Source organism: Salvia splendens, chromosome 11 (assembly GCF_004379255.2).
Source record: "Salvia splendens isolate huo1 chromosome 11, SspV2, whole genome shotgun sequence".
NCBI classification, from domain to species: Eukaryota; Viridiplantae; Streptophyta; class Magnoliopsida; order Lamiales; family Lamiaceae; genus Salvia; species Salvia splendens.
Window position 1 is genome coordinate 31,860,782 of NC_056042.1, and position 20,590 is coordinate 31,881,371.

Genomic DNA, 20,590 nt, shown 5'->3' on the forward strand with positions numbered 1-20,590 from the left:
TTACGTAGCAAAGCGATATTTACTATGAAAAACAAGTATGAGTCCTCGTATTACATAGAGTCCCAATAAGAGTCTTATAAGACCCAGTTACATGGAAACTCTGAATCCGAATCTGAATCCAAACCCGGCTCACAAGACCTAGCCAAGTGGATAACCCCAAATCCCGTATGTACAACACACGTGTAGAGTAGTATAAAATGTACTACTACAATTTACAACATAGAAATAGTAGTAGACATACATATGAGCTCAATAAGAGCTGGTTTTTCCTAAGGAGCCAAAGAAAGCAAGCATACTGTCGTAAACATCTTCCTTGCCTCTCGTGCTTAAAAGGAAATCTATGTGTCCGTAGTTTTCAAGATAGAGCAATTCAGGTTTTGATACCAATTCCTTGATTGTACGCTGCACATCTGCAACGTCTGCTAATGCATCATTGCCTCCGTATCCCATCCAGATCGGCAATGAACTGGGGATGGAGCTGACATCAAATGCTGGTGGCTTCCTCTGCTTGTAGTGCATTAGATTTTTCCACACTCCATAGTCATACATCGCAAATGTACCCTCACGGATCACTGCCATGAACAACAACCAGGAACATTTGAGGCAGACTAATGAGCGAGTAGAAATGACGAACAAATAAGTATGCATGGGTCGTGCATGCTCATTCATCAGCATTATAACCATCATAACACCAAGAGCTAAGAGCCAAACCATCTTCTAGCATTTTGTCCCTCTCCTCAGGGGAGTAAGTTAAACTCAAGAAATTTTGTTGAGAAAAATGCAGTCTCTTAGTAGAAGAATAGTGATAGGGCAGAAGCACATACTCTGGAAAAGATGGTGCAAATTCTTTGAGGATGATGGGTGAGGCTCATATTCAAGATAGGAATCGATCCGCGAGCTATTGAAGCAGCAATTCTCCCCTGAACATATACAAGATTTAGTGAGGAAACCTAGAGTCAATATGATCATAAATTGCACTTCAGCAATGTTTGTCATAATGGCAAAATATAGCACAGTACATTTTTATAGCTTTAGATAGCTAAATTTCAGAATAGAAACACTGATTTTTTTTAATCATCAGTCATGGCAGCATAACAATCAGAATCCAGTTGCCTGACCTCAGAACTAGTTAACATTTTGCATTGGCACATAGAAGTTCATATTGCCACAAGAAAATAAACTCAGCAATTCTACTATCATAAAGCATATAATTCACTGACAAAATATTTTTTGCAGCCAATTTAATGCTTAGAAAAATGAAATCACACAAGTAGCAACAAAAACAATGAACAATTATCCATCCAACTATTTTCCACGAGGTCCAAATAACCTACGAGATAACCTCCACACACCCTAACTTCTCACTTGTGTCCAGTTGTCTAGGTGCTAAAGACTGAACCGACATAACTAGCAAGATTAAATGTATCATAAGGGAGAATACCATTATTTCCATCAAGCACCTATGATCTAAGGGAAAGAAACAGAGATGAAGAAGAGTTTGTAAGAATCTGAGACCTGTAACTGAAGAAAGCATGTCAGCACAGTCCAGACGTCCGTCGCACATCATATCCATGATGTGAGTGCCCCATTCACTGAAATAATGGAATTCTACGATCAGAATGCTCAGGGAAGAGCTAGACAATGTTATAGTTTTAGCGAGATCAAATATTTTATACCTTTTGAAATTGAGCTCATGAATTCCCAATGCCAGAATTATCTAGAACAAGTAGTTGAATATATGAGTAAACATTCAGAAACATGAATCCAACAGGGGAATACTTTCAGAAAGAAAAGAGTTGACCACATCAAACAAACCTCGTCTAGACGCATTTTAACTAATTTCAGAACAAAAGGAGCAGTGATATGATCCAGGTATGATATAGGACAGAGAAGTGCAGCAGCCTTAACCATTTTTGCTATATCTGGTTGAGTTAAGGCCGCCAGAGACATGATTGTTCCCTGTAACAAAGTACAGAATAATAGCATATAAGAATTTAACATGATTAGCTAAATATTAGAGTTTTTCACGCGATCGAAGACCTGTGAATGTCCGACAACTAATACTTCGGAGTTTGTAGTTGAGTATATGTAATGAATCATTTCTCCCAGGTCATGAAGAGCCAGTTCTTGCCAACTCCAATCCCAGAAATCCTGAAATAAATGTAAAGCATCAAACTTTAATCGAAATAAAATCACTCCAAAATAATGATCAGTTTGAGAAGTAGAAGACATCCTTTCCTTTCCCCAATGTGCCTGTGAGGTCTAACAGAGTAAAAAAAATAAAATTTCTTGCAGTGCAAAAGAAGGTTAACATAGATTTGGGCATTATCTAAGCAATAATTTTCCATTGAATAGTCAAATTCCAGTATGTCTCTCCATTCAATGCAGGACTGCTTGACGAACAGCCAATGTCTAATTGAAAAAAACTGACAGTACACTATAATGTTTTGCTAGTTCACATTGAGATGAGTTGTTATTATTGCATTGACAATGTAAGAACCAAAGGAACAAAAATTGACCTTATCTTCCTCTGTCAGAGATACATGACCATGACTCCAACGTGTTCCACGTACATTACCAACCCACACATCATAACCACGGTTGGCAAGTATAAAACCCAAGGATTGATTTGGAGAATCCAAGAACCATGCATCACCTCCCTGTTTAATTGTTTGTTGTGGAAGCATACAACAAAAAAAAGAGGTCAGAATAAATGCATTTTAACTTGTTTCAATAATTAACACACAAGAAGAGTAACTTATCTACCAAGAACAAAAACATTTGATATAAAATTGCAATATTGACAAATAAAATAGGGAAGGCAAACAATTCCTCTACATGTATAGCTTAATTTCCTGGTAAAACCAGACTAAATGTCAAGCACATAATGCTAATATGTGGTATGACTACATGGGCTGTACAAAGGATCCCTACATTCAGAGAATTCTATTTTGAATAACTAATTATTCTCCGTTGTGCTACATTTTATTCTTCAAACTTCTGATTCAAAGATGTTAATATATATTTATACATGGATAACATAGAAAGTTTGCGGCTGTGATCGTCATTAAGGGGTTTCAGTTTATTTTCCTAATTCTTATACTAACTACCTATTCCACTAGTTTCTGCATACATTGTCCACAAGTTAATTCAAAAAATTTCCTTTCCACTTTAAATTTATACTTCCAGCTAGTAGGAGACCTTCAAAATTATAGAAAATTTACTTCTGAGATTTTCAGATCCATAAAAGCAAGCAATCATAGGGAGTCAGAACCTCGTTATACAAACAAATTGCATTACAATAATGCATAGCAAATCAAACTATTTTTTGGTAGTTGATAAAGAGTGGTAGGACAGGAATCAGGATGAAACACACGGAAACTGAACACATCAATGGATCTGATATATCTATCTATTTACATATTGATATTAATATTCATCTAATAACATTGACAATACTGTACTGGCATCTACATGAATCTAATCACCATCTAGTGAAGATATAAGAAGTCAGAAGCTATTTCAGTTCATCAGATTCAATGGAATTTTTCATTTCAACCAAAGCAATGTGTTCTATCACTGAGCTGTGATCCAGAAACCAGAAGCGAAAAGCACGCTGTAAGCTAGTAACAACATACACCATAATACTGGAAAAGAACAACAGAAACAATTATACTGCCAAGAGCTTCTTCAACTAACAAATATATACTATATTAATTCACTTTCCATCCACCAAGAAAAGCATTTGATAGCCAATTCCAAACAATCGAAGGAATCATGATCGGAACAAAACCGATTTCAAAAACCAACAGTTACTCTCAGCACATAATATCTCCATGTATTCACATTCCATTCATATATTAACTAAAAACCAAGACGCGGACGCAAGTCACGCAATTACCATAAAAAGTCCATGAATGAGCAAAACTGGAGGTGCCCCTTTATGCACAGCTACAGAAGGAGACGTAACACGCTGAAGTCCCAAAACATATCCATCTTTTGTCCGAGTCTGCAACAATATTGTGAAAAATACATAACCATTAACAAACAATTGAACAACAAAATTTCAAACCAGTACTGCTACACAAAAATCGTCATTGACCACGCTTTTTAAAATTCATCAGCTAAATACTTGCCCTAATCACGATCACAAATAGCAGGTACACGAATTTTTCGTAACAGTTATCAACGTAGAAACTCCACAATTAAGGTAAAATCTACAGTAACTTAAAAAGGCATTAGAAGAAGTTGTAATTCCAATTAAATGAACTACAGAAATGCATAGCAATAGCATTATTCGAAGCGAGAATTTACAGTGTGTTCGGTGCAAGGGAATCCAGAAGGCTCGATGACATTAGCGCAAAGACCGGCTGTGCTGGATGACTTGGAGAGGAGCTGCGAGGCGATGTCGACGTCCTGAGCTGAATAAACGGCGGTAGATGCGAACAAAATGAATAGCGCCAACGCCGCGGAGATCGCCACAGCAGGAAACTCCATGGTTTGGCGGTTTCCGGTGAGGCGATGGCGGGAAGAGATCTCCACCAACGTCCAGCTTGGTGAATCAGTTGCAAGTGCGTTGAATTCTTCAGTTACAATATCTGCGCTATTTCAAGTGTGGGGCGAAATCTTATCGCACGCGCTGCAACGGAGCGTTACGCCAAGCGCAGCACGTGCGAATTGGGTGAGCTGAGCTATATTGGGCTTGAATTCTAATTTATGCATTGGGCCCAATTCGACTTGGACCCGTTTCCACACCCAATTTCGATTTGGATTCTATTCTTAATTAGATCAATTTAAGCAATGTTCAGAGTTTGAATAAATCACTGTGAAAATAAGTTTCAATAATTTATTAAAGTTTAAATGGGATTATGGGATGATAGCAGTTTATTAATTTAGGATACTATAGTATAAAATGGAACTCACCTTATTTAGAAAAACTTAATATAAATAGATATACACTAATTTTTATGGACAAACATGATTTTAATAACCTAAGGTAAGGTAAGAAAGATCTTACTTTTGAGTTTGTTTTTCTTTTCTTTTCTTTTTTTTAACTATTAATATGGTCTTGCTCCAATTGATTGTGCACCAAAGACTTATCTTCCGACATGGCTGCCAGAATCTATCCAACCAACCAGCCCAAGAACTCCAAGAAAACACGATATCACAATTACTAAACAATGAAAAACCAATCATGAGAGCCGAGAGGTTAACGACAAAGATGAACTAGGTTTCAAGAGAAATCATAGTTTTGGCAAGTCTTTGAGAGAAAAATAATACTTTTGATATTAGATTTCTTACCAATTAAAATGAACAATGATCCTATTTAAATTCGGGCTGCGAAATTACAACCCTAACCCTGTATTTTTATCGGGTTATTCGGGCCGGCCCGCGGGTTCCGGGTTACATTGACAACCCTACATATATATATATAATATTTATGTTATATTTATACTAAAATTTAAAAATAGAATTCTCTATTATACAAAAATAAAAATTAAATTATTTTTTTGCATATCTTGGGTATAATACATTTTTTTCCGGTATAACAGGTATAACGATATGTCATACCGCAGTTCGGTATACCGAAAACACGGTATGGTAACGGTATAAAAAACTATTATACCGTAAAATTCGGTACGGTACTGGCATGGTGTTTTCTCATACCGTAACTTTCGGTACGGTATACGGTATGACACTCACGGTACCAAACCACCCCTAGCCTAATGCTTGACAAAAGTGAACCAACTTACTTTCCTTGGTTTATTTTCTTCAAATTTATTATCATATTGATCATAATATAATTTGAATGACAATGAAGTACAACTAGATTAGATAATTTCTTTTATTTAAGGATTTTTGTCCCCAAAATCATAAATTATGCCCAAGATTCTTTTATTTCTTGTAAACTTTTAAAGGTATATAATGTCTTCTGTTCTTTTATTTCATCTGTCTACAAATAGGAGATATGCTACATTTTCACAATAATTTTTAATATTTTTAGGGTTCATGAGATATGCTATTGGTAATCAAGATTCAAAAAAGAAATCAATTTATTGTATGTTATTCTACCAATATTAAAAATGTTGATGTGTTTCTGAGAAAAAAACGAACAATGAACTTTGGTATAGAAAATGATATTACCTGCGATAAATATATGGTTGTTAATATTTGTATCTAACAAATTTACACATTTTGTAGTTGAAGCAGCTGAACTAGTGGCGCAATAAACCAATAAATTCTCCTATTCAGCAACCAATAATATTTAAAAAGAATATTGTATAGATGAACTAGTAACCTACCAACCGATTAATTATTTAATTCATGCTCCAATGGATCTTCAATTGTTAAGGAAAAAATGGCAAGAGTAACTTCTGTCTTACTTAGCCCATAATATTAAAAGAATAAAGCTATGCGGCCACATTATGGCCAGCCATAAATTAATTAAATAATAAAAAAAAATTGATTTTTTTTTCAATTTTTTGGCTTAATACTACTTGATTTTACCTTTATATCATCTTCATTATATTTTGCTCAACATGTTAGTGTTGCTCTTTCGTAGTTTTTGCTCAACTTATTACTATTGTCATTTCTTGATTGTTGCTCAACGTATACAGTAATTCGTGATATTAATATGTTTTACGTAATGGAATTCAAAGATAAGTATCAACTCACAAGTCCATTCACACACATATAAGTTTATATCGGTAATTCTATTTTTTTTATACATGTAAATGGACTAAATTAACTCTTTATGGCCGGCTAGGCCATTTAGCATCACTCATATTAAAAAGCTTGCTATAAACAAACAATAAAGCTATGCGGCCACATTATGACCAGCCATAAATTAATTAAATAACAAAAAAAATTAATTTTTTTTCAAATTTTTGGTTTAATACTACTTGATTTTACTTTTATATCATCTTCATTATATGTTGCTCAACATGTTAGTGTTGTTCTTTCGTAGTTTTTGCTCAACTTATTACTACTGTCATTTCTTGATTGTTGCTCAACGTATACAGTAATTCGTGATATTAATGTGTTTTACGTAATGGAATTCAAAGATAAGTATCAACTCACAAGTCCATTCACACACATATAAGTTTATATCGATAATTCTAATATTTTTATACATGTAAATGAACTAAATTAACTCTTTATGGCCGGCCACATTATGGCCATTTAGCATCACTCATAAACAAAAGCATAATTCTTAATAATAGCACCCACTTCTTTCGATGTACATACAGACAAGTTGTGCAGTAAATTAGTTAATAAGTCCAAATACATTGAGCCCATCATAAATTATGTGACATAATTAAAGATAAAGTTCATTCGCGACTATCCTAGACATGTTTACGATAGTAATATTAAATACAAAAATGATTACCATGCCGATTCATAACCAATTAAATTAAAAAGTTGAATCATATCGAACAAACACAGATGATTATTTTCTACATCGTCTTCAATTACTTCATAGTACTAAATTGCCACAAGATTAATCGATATTGAAGGCACCAATACCAAACAATTTCGTCTTCATATTGGAGGCCCATACAGTTTTCCAAACAAAGCCCAACTTGTAAGCGTGGCCCAAAACATAGAAAGCAACAAAACAGAACTCCGCTTTAGTTATTTTAACAAACAGTTGGTGGGCAGAAGACAAACCGATCAAGCAGAGCAGATTCCTTTAAGCTTACCCGCCACAGATTCATCCACACCATACTGCAACAGATCAGTGTAACACACAGTTACAAAGTTGCCAATTTTTTCATAAACGATGCGAATATGAGAGGGGGACAGTAAATAGAAACCTTGCTGAGGACCCAAAGAGAATGATTGTAGGTGCGGCGGAGGAGGTCTTGGACGGCGGCGGCGTCTTTGGGGTCGACTTCTCGGTAATTGACAAAGTTTTCACGGGCGAATTTGGCGTAGTAAGGCCTGCTGTCCTCTGGCAGGCGGCGCACCAGCCGCAGCACCTCGCCGTAGGCTCTTAGCACCTTCTGCATTTCTCGGTAAACCATTAATTAGATCTAATTTGCAGATGGATATCAGCGTATTCAAATTGGCAATTAAAAGATTGAAATAAAGAGGGTTGATTTCAGTAATGGCTAACTACTTTGACAAGTATTTACTTGTACATAGATTTTATAAAAAAATTCTTACCAAAAACATCACTTGAATTTCATGAAAACAACTAGTTAATTGTATACTAAAACATAATTGAAACCAATTAAACGATTTACAAAAAAAAAAATCAATGATCAGATTGAATTGAATTTGATTAATTCTACTATTCTGATTTTTATAAATATAATAAACTTGATTTAGTTACAATCAACAATTAATAAAATCATAGGTATACAAATCTGTCATTTCAGTCAACACTAATAAAGTAACGTAATTAATTTGCAATATCCAAAACAATTATAACAAATATACCAGATACTAGTTCATTAGCAGCAACGAAAAAAATATGGTACTAACTTTCATGAAAAACTAAAAAGTGAAATACGAAAATGTCATTGGACTATGGATTTATCTCGCACATAGTTCATAGACTTTAAAAATATCGTCAGACATTCCTGAACTAAGGGTTTATCTCAAAATTGGTTCTTTTGTTATTTTTTGATATGAAAATACTCTCTTGAGGGTTTGAGCAATTTGGTCATTTTGCACTTTTAGCATTTTAAATCTGATATTATTTCAGTGATATACTAAATCTGATATTATTTCAAAATTATCACTTATTCTTCCCTTTTGTCATCCTTCACTTTGTTTCTCTATTTCAATATTAGATTTAACTTTATAAAATTAAATCTTAAATTTAGATTTTTAAATATCAATAAAATTTTATTAATTATTAAAATCATTAAATAACAAAAATTAAAAGTTTTAATCAATATTTGATAGTGTCTAATATTTAATCAATACCTGTCGACGCAAACTTAGTTTTAATCAATATTTAATAGCTTTAATCATAAACAGATCATATAACACGATTATTCTAAAATAAATATGCATCTAATGTAAAACTAATATAATTTTCGTTTATTTATTTAAAAACAATCAAAATTAACTAGACAATTTGAACAAAATACTCCTATATAAAATTTCTAGTAATATCAAATTTTTAGTCAACATCATTCTCCCTCCGTCCCGGCCTAAGCGAGACGTTTCTATTTTGGCACATGAATTTAGGTAGTGGTGTTTAGTGAATTAAATTATTAATAGTAAAGTAAGATCATGAGTAAAGTAAGAAAGACAAAGAGTAAAAAAGTAAGAGAGATGATAAAATAAGAAAGAGAAACAGAGAATAAAGTAAGAGCGATGATAAAGTAAGAAAGAGAAAGATAAAATAAAGTAAGAGAGATGATAAAGTATGAGAGAGGAGTGAGTTGATTGTTGCCAAAAAAAAAGAAAACGTCCCACTTAGGTTGGGACGTACCGAAAAGGAAAACATCTCAATTAGGCTAGGACGGAGGGAGTAATATATAATCACAAGCAATTACAACAACCGAACGAAGGCTAAATAGAATAGCTCTTATTTTTCCATCATGATTTATTTTTTTATACTTCTTCGATTCAACTGAATATTATACTCCCTCCGTCCCATAAAAATATGGGCATTGGGTATGACACGGGAATTAAAATAAAATTGGCAAAGTAGGAAGATGAGGATTAAGATATGGTAAAGTAAGAGAGGAGAATGACAGTTATTAAATTAGTGTTAGTGGATCGTGGGACCTACATTATTAATTGATATAACTTTCCAAAAATGGAATACACATATTTTTATGGGACGGACGAAAGTGGAAAATGCACATATTTTTATGGGACGGGGGAGTATTAAATAACAGAAATTAATAGTTTTAATCAATATTTATAGTGTCCATGAATTAATAATTTTAATTAATAAAAATTTATTGATATTTAAAAATCTAAATTTAAAATTCAATTTTATAAAATTAAATCTAATATAGAAATAAAGAAATAAAGTGAAGGATGACAAAAGGAGAGAAGAATGATAATTTTGAAATAATATCAGATTTAAAATGTTAAAAGGGTAAAAAGATCAAATTGTCCAAACCCTCAAAAGGGTATTTTCGTATAAAAAAATGGCAAAAGAACCAATTTTGAGATAAACCTTTAGTCCAGGGATGTCTGGCGATATTTTTAAAGTACATGAACTATAGGCGAGATAAACCTATAGTCCAGAGACTATTTTTGTAGTTCACTCAAAATTAAATAGACACAATAAACATTTATTTTTATTATAAAGGCATAAATTAAAACATAAAATTAAAGTTCAACTTGTTTATTTATTCATCTTTTTAGATCTTTTCTAAACAAAACTGAACAAATCTTTCTGATTTTTATGTATTTGCGGATAACAATATTAAGAAATAAATTTTGAGGCATCAAGATCAAAATGTCTAAAAAAAAAAAAAAAAAAATCAAAATGTCTAAAAAAATGTAAATATGGAGTAAATGAAAATAATCAAGCACAAGAAAAAATAATTTTAGTAAACGTATCTACGTTTACTATCGAGCAGGCGACGTGGCAGCGTGTGATTGGGCAACGACATATCCGTTAGAAAATTATTTTTTTTTTATTTTTTTTAAATCTAAAATAATAGGAGTACCAAAAAAATATATTTTTTTTTTCACAATCCCAAAAAAATGGCCGTTTTTTTGCCCGTTTTTATGTATTTTTTTTATTTTATTTTCCCAAAATCATCTATAAATACACACATTCATCATCCATTTTTCATATCAAATCATCTCTCATTCATCTCTCAAGCGCGAGGTCTCCCCCACGCCGAGGTGTGCATACGACGGTGGGTGAGAGGATCGAAACAAGGCACACAATGCGCGATACCCGAACCCACGTTGAGCTACAAGAAGACCTAATCAAACACATTTGAGCAAAATTATGCCACGGGTAGTGGTTTTTTTTTATTTTAGGATTTGAATTATGTATTTTTATTGATTAGGAGTTTAATTATGTAATTTTTAATTTTTAAGATTTTAATTATGTAATTTTTATTTTTTAGGATTTTAATTATGTAATTTTTAATTTTTAATGCATATTGTAATATTATTCCGGGTATTTTTAATGTATTTTAATTTTGTGGAAATGTTTTTATTTAAATTGAATAATGAAATGGTGGACCCTTGTGCTCGTCCTTGCGGAAAAACACGGATGTGGGTGTTGTGCTCTTGCCTAAGAGCAGATAGAAAAAGTGGGGCCGGACCCACATCCGTACTCGTTGGCAAGAGCATGGTTGTGGATGCTCTAATATTTGAGGGAATTTAATGCATAACGTCTCCATCATTTTAAATCTAAAGTTTTACACCACAATTGATGAATGAATTTGAAGGGTACAACATTATCGAACTCAAAACAATATGGTTTTGTAATTCACGAGTTCATGCTTTATAGCACTGGCTGAACGTCCCATGCTGTAGACCGATAGAAAAACAATTATAGTACTATACTTTTTTAAAAATAAGTTGATGATACTTAACATTTAATTTTTAACTTCTCATTTGTCTATTTCCGATTTTGCACCAAAAAATATTCATCTCACATATGTATACAAAAATTGTGAACGCTCGACGGAAAAAACTAGTAAGTCCTCACTATTTTATTTATCTATTTCTTATAAAATTGTCTTAAAAAAATTGTAGAAGTCCATCAAAATAAAATGCATGGTAGACTGAATAAAAAACAAAAAAAGGGAAAATTGATGCATGAGATATCTGCATTAAATACGCCCAAAACGTAAACCTCATATGAATCACTTCTTCTTCACCGGACAAAACTGTCAAACCCTAAAAGACACAATTCAAGGAAAGAATCAAGGAAAGAAATAAATCTATTTTAGGAGAATGTCAATTAGTGATTATACCTAGAATAGATTGATATGTTTCCAAATATACTTGTATTTCTCTCCTATAAAAAGAGATCATTGTATACAATGTAAAACACACAGAAATACAGAAATAAGAGAATCATAAACTTTGTTCTCTGTAATTCACCATGCCTAGCCTTTTATCCCTTATCCCTCTCGGTTACCATCTTCATGATGGTATCAGAGCAAGTTATTAAGGTGGGGACTCAGAGAGAGTTCATCACCGTCCCAAGGCTACCTTTCCCGACCGTCTGTCCTTAACCCTGTGAGCAAACAAAATGTCAGAAACCATGGAGAGTTCAAACACAGATCCACATAACACAAACACTTCAAACCAAACCAATTTTCCACCAGATTTCGCGGCACAATTTGCCGAATTCCTGAAATTTAAGGAATTTTCATCAGGACAGAGCCCGAAAAACCCCTCAACCCAGCCAGAATCGCTGGGGGAAGTAACCATCAAAACAAAGCTCAACGGGAACAACTATCCCCTATGGGCCAACCTGATGAAGAGGGCTATTGGCGGTAAAGGGCTGACCTCTCACATAATAAGAGTTTCAGACCCCGAACCGCCGATAACCGACCCAAATTACCCGAGGTGGCAGCAGAGAGATCACTGCACCTTCAATTGGATTATCAACAACATCGAATCCGACCTTGTAAACGAAGTTTCTCAATACGCGACCGCCAAAGACCTTTGGGAGGGCCTGACAATCACGTATGGCAGCGGGAGAGATCCGTTTCAGGTGTACGACCTACACAGACAATGTATGACGATCAAACAAGGAGGAATGACCTTGGAAGCATTGTGGCAAAAATTACAGGATCTGTGGATATCCATAGACGCTCGAGATCCAAGCAAGATTGACCATCCTTCGTTAATTTAGAAAGACAATCAACGAACCCAAAGAATGAGGGTGTATCAGTTTCTTACCGCACTCGATGAACGGTATGAATCAGTCAAGAATGAGATCATCAACAAAGAGCCATTACCGACTCCTCGAGAGGCATATGCGATGGTGAGGCGCAATGCTGACAATGCGCGAATATTGAAACCTACCGAACAACCAGGCTCCGGAATTGGAGCGGGACTGATCTTATTCGACTGCAACAGAGCCAGTCAGCCTCCACCGCCACCACCGGCGCCGTCCCGGTATCCAGCCAATCACCGCAAAGGCGACGAAGATAAAAGCAAATTGTTTTGTAGCCATTGCGGAGGAAAGAGGCATACAAAAGATACATGCTTCCTCATTCATGGGTATCCCGAATGGTGGGATGAAATAAAGATATCCAAGCTCCAGAGGGCGGCGAATCGCGGCGGACCGAGGGCATCGGCATCAGCAGCAGCGGCCGTCGGAGGCCAAGCCGCCTACGCCGAGCACGCGGCGGGTGGCTTCAGTACTCCAACCACCACCGGAAATTATGGCGGACGCAGGGAGGAGAAGGCCGTGGCCACTGTCACGGCGGCGAGAGTGCAGATTGGAGGAGAAGCAAACGCGGCGGACCTGTCTAGGGTTTGGAGTGAAGGTAAAGGGGGGTTCTCTCATTTGAACCCTCCAACTTCTGCCAAATCACGTTTTTTACCCCATCCCCATAGACCTATTGTTTCCAGCCCCAAAACTCCTCACATATTGCACCCCGTACCCCACTTCGAAAATAACTCCTCTAAACTCCCCAAAGTTCCTCATAAACACATTCCAGCCCCTAAACCTTGTGAAAATCTTGTGATACATCCCACAATAAAATGCCAAAATTCCTTTGAAGCCTTGGCCATGCCATCTACCTCAGAAATAGGAGAAAAGAATAAAAATTGGATTTTTGATTGTGGTGCAACTGACACAATGTCTTTTGATATGTCTGATTTTGAAAGTATTTCCAAGTTAAATAAAACCCATGTTCAAACTGCGAGTGGAGATCTGGCACCTGTTCAGGGGGCGGGAACCATCACTATCTCCCAAACCCTTCGACTCTCGAATTGCCTATTTGTTCCGTCACTATCTCACAAATTATTGTCAGTTAGTCATTCGACTAAAGAATTGAACTGCAAGTTACTAATGCAGCCTCGTTTCTGTTTACTACAGGATACCCAAACAGGGACGATAGTTGGGCGTGGCACTGAACGACACGGACTATACTATGTGGATGAGGTGGCCCATCAGAGTACTGCGTTGCTGTCTCACGGACTGACCGATAAGCAGGTTTGGCTTTGGTATCGCCGGTTAGGGCACCCATCTATAGGATATTTCCGTCTGCTTTTTCCTAAGTTAAATTCTTCTTTTACCATTAATTGTGAAACATGTTTTTTGGCCAAAAGCCATAGACATTCGTTTAAGTTAAATAATACTAGAGTGAAAACTCCCTTTTCATTAATTCATTCAGATGTGTGGGGTACTGCACCTGTTACTGGGAGATCGGGCTTTCGCTATTTTTTGTTGTTTGTTGATGATTATACACGCATGACTTGGATTTATTTCTTAAAAATAAAATCTGAAGTTTTTGACAAGTTCACCCAATTCTATACCTTCGTACAAACTCAATACAAACACAATATCCAAATCCTTCGATCCGATAATGGGGGGAGTTTGTCAATTCTAAAATGCAGTCTTTCTTTACTGAAAAGGGATTAGTCCACCAAACCACCTGTCCACATACACCTGAACAGAATGGGGTAGCAGAAAGGAAAAACCGATATATTCTAGAAGTCACACGAGCCTTCCTAATCGAATCCTGAATCCCAAAATCTTTTTGGCCAGAAGCCGTAGCCACTGCTGTCTACCTTCTAAACCGTCTCCCTACCAAAATCCTGGACTTCAAAACACCTTTGGACATCCTATCTGCCCAAGCCACTATCCCATCATCTCTTCGTCTAGAACCTAGGATATTTGGGTGCTCCGTCTTTGTCCATATTCCCAAACACGAGCGGTCTAAATTTTCCCCTTGTGCTGATAAATGTGTTTTCCTAGGGTATGGCAGGAATCAAAAGGGCTACAGATGTTATGATCCTAAAACAAGAACCATGTATACCACCATGAACTGCGACTTTGTTGAGGGAGAATACTTCTATAGCCAACCTAGCGGTCAGGGGGAGAGTCGACCAGAAATTTCGGAAAATGACTCACTAGGCTGGCTACCGACACCAATACCCGAACCTACACCTACACCCGTACCCGAACCTACACCTACACCAATACCCGAGCCAACACCAAACCAGGAAGAGAATCACAACAGTCAGGGGGAGGGAAACTTGACGAGTCCAAGTCAACCTGTTCTAAACGTCGGTCCACCAGAGATAGTTAGCGGTAACGCCGGGCCGTCAAGTTCCAATGTGCAGGATGAGGAGTTCGGCGACACCTCGCTATCTACCCCGGTCAGGGATCCTGAGGTAAATAGTCATAACTCTGGAAATATTACTCTTGTGGACGAAACTAATAGTGACAGGGAGAATGAAGAAATTGAGGAACAAGCAGACATGGGTTATGAGTTACCGCTAAGGAGTACGAGAGGCGTTCCTCCTCGGCGATACTCTCCAGACTGGAAAGGACGAAAGTCCAATATTCTGTAACTAATCTTGTGCAGGGACATCTCACAGAAATGGCTAGAGCTTTTGAAGCTGCCCTATATGAGGATGAGATTCCTCAATCCTTTGAGGAGGCGATGAAACACAAACATTGGAGGGAGGCAATGAAGAAAGAGATAGATGCCTTAATAAAGAATGGAACATGGGAGAACTGTACCTACCAAAGGGAAAGAAGCCAGTAGGATGTCGATGGGTCTTCACAATCAAAAGACGAGCAGATGGTTCAATCGAGAGGTATAAAGCATGACTGGTGGCTAAGGGATACACTCAGGTCTATGGAGAGGATTATGCAGAGACGTTCTCTCCGGTAGCCAAGCTAAATACAATTAGAACACTGCTGTCTATAGCTGCATCTAAAGATTGGCCTTTACATCAGCTGGATGTCACTAACGCCTTTTTACATGGAGAGTTGGAAGAAAATAAGGAAGTCTACATGGAAGCCCCTCCATGTTTTCTTGGAGAATTCGGAGACGGACAGGTGTGCAGATTGAGGAAAACCTTGTATGGACTAAAACAGTCTCCCCGGATATGGTTTGGGAGATTCTGCCAGGCAATGTTCAAGCATGAGTATGAACAAAGCCACTCTGACCACACATTGTTCATTAAGAAGAAGGACGGCAAGGTGACATGTCTGATCATCTATGTGGACGACATGATTATCACAGGAGACGATGAAGAGGAAATCAAGAATCTGAAGGAGAATCTATCTAAGGAGTTCGAGATGAAAGAGTGGGGGGCACTGAAATATTTCCTTGGAATCGAAGTCTTGAGATCGAAGAAGGGAATCTTCCTGAGACAGAAGAAGTACGTACTGGATTTACTAGCAGAGGCTGGTTTACTAGATTGCAAGCCCTCAGATATTCCTATGGTACCCAACCATGGATTGAAGATAGAAGAAGGAGCAAAGCTAGCAGACGGGGTGAAGTATCAACGATTGGTGGGAAAGTTGATTTATCTCTCACATACTCGACCAGATATTACCTATCCAGTTGGCATAGTCAGTCAGTTTATGCACAAACCGCAAGAAGACCATATGGAGGCTGCCTTGAAGATTGTAAGATATCTAAAGGGGATTGTAGGATACAGAGTACTCCTAGAAAAAGGAGGAGATCTGGAGGTTCATGGATACACTGACGCTGATTGGGCAAGCAATCCAGTTGACAGGAAATCTACGGGAGGATACTTCACGTTCGTAGGGGGAAACCTGGTCACTTGGAGAAGCAAGAAACAAAAGGTCGTTGCCTTATCTAGTGCGGAAGCAGAGTTCCGAGGAATCAAGAATGGTTTAACGGAGATTATGTGGTTGCGGAGGTTACTTACGGAGATAGGATTTCCTCCAACACAGAAGAGTCAGTTATTCTGCGACAACAAGGCGGCGATCAGTATTTCAGAAAATCCAGTGCAACATGACAGGACTAAGCATGTGGAAGTAGATCGACATTTCATTAAGGAGAACCTAGAAAAAGGAGTCATAGAATTTCCATTTGTGAGGTCAGAGGATCAGTTGGCAGACATCTTAACCAAAGCTGTGAATTCTAAAGTGTTCAAAGAAGTTCTTGGCAAGTTGAGCATCGGAGATGCCGCGGCTCAACTTGAGGGGGAAGTGTCAAACCGTAGAAGACACAATTCAAGGAAAGAATCAATGAAAGAAATAAATCTATTTTAGGAGAATACCAATTAGTGATTATACCTAGAATAGATTGATATGTTTCCAAATATACTTGTATTTATCTCCTATAAAAAGATATCATTGTATACAATGTAAAACACACAGAAATACAGAAATAAGAGAATCATAAACTTTGTTCTCTGCAATTCACCATGCCTAGCCTTTTATCCATTATCCCTCTAGGTTACCATCTTCAAGAAAAACCACCTCCATCTTGGCCCCTCTCTCTCTCTCTCTCTCTCTCTCTCTCTCGCTCTCTCATCATCGCTCTCTCTCGCAATCTCTCTCTCTCTCTCAGTCTCTCTCTCTCTCTCTCTCCTCTCTCTCTTCTCTCTCTCTCTCTCTCTCTCTCTCTCTCTCTCTCTCTCTCTCTCTCTCTCTCTCTCTCTCTCTCTCTCTCTCTCTCTCTCTCTCTCTCTCTCTCTCTCTCTCTCTCTCTCTCACTCATCATGGATGTCTGGTCATGGATATGTGAACTCCCCAACTCGGACGAGTGGAACCACTCCGAGTCCGAATCTCACCTCACCTTCACCCTCGCCTCCTCCGCACCGAGTTCGAAACAATCGATTCACCTCCGAGCTGACCGCAGTCTTACCTCGGAATCGGACGGTTCCATCCGTTTCTCAGTCCGCTTAGTAGGTTTCAACAAAAGCTCTTCCGACGATGACGACCAGAAGCCCATCTGGGCTTCCGATGCGTGTCCTCTGTCGTCGGAGAACCCCTTTCCTGCCCCTCGTCCTGCAGCTCCTTCAGGAAATCGTGTCGCGCTCGCCCATGGCGCAGGATAGCACCTGCCCGCGCTCGCAGCTTCAACTGCTCCAGCGCGGGCAGGTTTCCTGGATTCTGGATCCCACGCGCCAGAGTCCTTCTCGAGATTCTTCAACCTCGTCCTCCTCACGCGCCTGTTCTGGGTGTGCGCGTGCGACGCTCCCTCGGACGTCGGCTCTTTCTTCTTCCACTATCTGCTCGCGCCGAATATAGAGACGTTCACGTGCCACCACGCGCCTGTTGTGAGGAACTTCTTCGTCGTGGTCGGGGCTGACGTGGACCTTTGCCTCACGCGCACCGCCGGGTACATGTTAGCGAAATGGCTCATTTTAAGAGACGTTGAGGTGGGGCTGAGGTCCCTGACGCAGCCAGAGGCGTTAGGGAATCTCGGATTCTCCTACGCCGTGGAGTCGCATGGGCTGTGGATATTGAAGGGCTACTCTCCGGTGAAATCCATGCAGTGCATGCACTCGCAGGGGCAAAACGGTCTTTTTCCTACGGTGATGGAGGCTAAGGAATCCCTGCTAAAATACGCCTTAGCTCATCAGCAGCTTGAGGCTGTGATTCAGCTGGAATACAAGGTCAGATTCCACGAGAGCTACATCCAGGTAAGCGCACGTGGCGAAGCTAGGGTTCAAGAAGAACGACGAGAGCTTCCTGAACGAGAAGCATTTTCCTTCACGGGTTCGGGTCTGGGTCGGGCAGGAGGTCGGGGCGAGCTACGTGGGCGGGCTGAGCCTGGGCCGGTCGACGGAGAACGTGGAGAGGGAGACGGAGATGCAGAAGACAATGAAGGGCAGTTCAGGGAAACTGAAGGTGAAAGCGATGGTGAGGATGGCAACGAGGTCGAAAATCAAGAATTGGAGGTGGGACCAGGACAACGATGGGAATGCAGCTGTGTTCGATGCAACCCTGTGCGACAACACCACGGGCGTTGAGGTCGCCATGTGGAGGCCGTTTGGCGTTGGTGGTGGTGGGGAGGTAGAGATAAATTTTAGACGGCGGTATAATGGGAATGGGCGGGCGTTTACGAAGTCCGGTGGAGTGGTGTTCGCCGGAGATGAGTGTGGGGAGGAGGTGGGGTGGAGGGTGAGCAAGGAGATGGAAGGGAGTGTGTTGAAGTGGAGGATTGGGGGAAAGTTTGGTTGAGCTGTTGGCCTAATCAAGTAAACTCTTCTTACTATGACACTAGGTGTATTGAGTGGTGTGACGAGGTTGATTTGCCCTTGATACCTAGTGCAAATGTAATCTAGATGTGATGCCAATGTAAATTGTTACATAGTACTGTAGTAAATAAAATACTAATATGTTATGGTTAAAACTATAACTAGCTCATTTAGTAAAGACATAGTTGGTCGACTTACATTCACAATATGTAGCCAAATTAGAATAGAATTAAAGCATATTTACTAATTTTAATGTAATTCATCCTAGTATGTAAATATAGTCTCTTTCTTCAATTCTTTTATCTGCTCTATCTTTCCATAGCAGGAAACTCCATGGTTTGGCGGTTTCCGGTGAGGCGATGGCGGGAAGAGATCTCCACCAACGTCCAGCTTGGTGAATCAGTTGCAAGTGCGTTGAATTCTTCAGTTACAATATCTGCGCTATTTCAAGTGTGGGGCGAAATCGTATCGCACGCGCTGCAACGGAGCGTTACGCCAAGCGTAGCACGTGCGAATTGGGTGAGCTGAGCTGGCTATATTGGGCTTGAATTCTAATTTATGCATTGGGCCCAATTCGACTTGGACCCGTTTCCACACCCAATTTCGATTTGGATTCTATTCTTAATTAGATCAATTTAAGCAATGTTCAGAGTTTGAATAAATAATTGTGAAAATAAGTTTCAATAATTTATTAAAGTTTAAATGGGATTATGGGATGATAGCAGTTTATTAATTATGATACTAAAGTATAAAATAGAACTCACCTTATTTAGAAAAACTTAATATAAATAGATATACACTAATTTTTATGGACAAACATGATTTTAATAACCTAAGGTAAGGTATGAAAGATCTTACTTTTGAGTTTGTTTTTCTTTTCTTTTCTTTTTTTTTAACTATTAATATGTTCTTGCTCCAATTGATTGTGCACCAAAGACTTTTCTTCCGACATGGCTGCCGGAATCTATCCAACCAATCAACCCAAGAACTCCAAGAAAACACGATATCACAATTACTAAACAATAAAAAACCGGTCATGAGAGCCGAGAGTCTAACGACAAAGATGAACTAGGTTTCAAGAGAAATCATAGTTTTGGCACGTCTTTGAGAGAAAAATAATACTTTTGATATTATATTTCTTACCAATTAAAATGAACAATGATCCTATTTATAGGCTATAGCCCAATCCTTTGCGGTTCGACCTTCTAGATGTTTCGTGAAAGAACTGTTAGAGTTTGTATACTAGAAATCACATTTCGAGTGATTGAATACTGTAAAACTCTTTATTTTATTTTCCAATTGATAAACCAGATTATTTTTGTCATAATGTTGTTATGTTTTATATTTAATGGATGTTTGTTACATGTTTAAATGTATAAGTAACTTAACAAAGTCTAAGTCTTTGTTTTAGTAGACTGGCTGTGGGCGTCGTCCACTTTAAGTATTCCTTGAAATTAGAAAAAGTTCATCCAAATTATAGAAACGGTGA

General features: G+C 38.0%; 2 protein-coding genes across 2 annotated transcripts; both read right to left on the reverse strand.

The window, feature by feature from the left end:
- LOC121756406 (triacylglycerol lipase 1-like) lies at nucleotides 1-4,580 on the reverse strand. The gene is made up of 9 exons (XM_042151952.1): nucleotides 4,315-4,580; nucleotides 3,902-4,009; nucleotides 2,520-2,660; nucleotides 2,041-2,151; nucleotides 1,816-1,959; nucleotides 1,677-1,717; nucleotides 1,516-1,592; nucleotides 825-920; nucleotides 1-572 (listed from the first exon to the last, which is right to left on the reverse strand). The coding sequence occupies exons 1-9, from the start codon at nucleotides 4,495-4,497 to the stop codon at nucleotides 250-252; spliced, it is 1,224 nt and encodes a 407-aa protein (XP_042007886.1). The 5' UTR covers nucleotides 4,498-4,580; the 3' UTR covers nucleotides 1-249.
- Nucleotides 4,581-7,386: 2,806 nt separating this feature from the next.
- On the reverse strand, nucleotides 7,387-8,239 carry LOC121754234 (LYR motif-containing protein At3g19508-like). The gene is made up of 2 exons (XM_042149607.1): nucleotides 7,818-8,239; nucleotides 7,387-7,728 (listed from the first exon to the last, which is right to left on the reverse strand). Exons 1-2 carry the CDS (start codon nucleotides 8,025-8,027, stop codon nucleotides 7,675-7,677), a joined length of 264 nt encoding a protein of 87 aa, XP_042005541.1. The 5' UTR covers nucleotides 8,028-8,239; the 3' UTR covers nucleotides 7,387-7,674.
- Between the last annotated feature and the right edge of the window lie 12,351 nt (nucleotides 8,240-20,590).

Bases quoted from the DNA above. Each gene is read 5' to 3' on its own strand.
- LOC121756406 (XM_042151952.1), bottom strand. From the start codon at position 4,497: ATGGAGTTTCCTGCTGTGGCGATCTCCGCGGCGTTGGCGCTATTCATT. The intron at 2,661-3,901 runs GTAATTGCGTGA...ACAATTAAACAG, and splicing joins TCATTCATGGACTTTTTATG to GGAGGTGATGCATGGTTCTT. The intron at 1,593-1,676 runs GTATAAAATATT...CCATTATTTCAG, and splicing joins CATGAGCTCAATTTCAAAAG to TGAATGGGGCACTCACATCA.
- LOC121754234 (XM_042149607.1), bottom strand. From the start codon at position 8,027: ATGGTTTACCGAGAAATGCAGAAGGTGCTAAGAGCCTACGGCGAGGTG. The intron at 7,729-7,817 runs GTTTCTATTTAC...GATCTGTTGCAG, and splicing joins CTCTTTGGGTCCTCAGCAAG to TATGGTGTGGATGAATCTGT.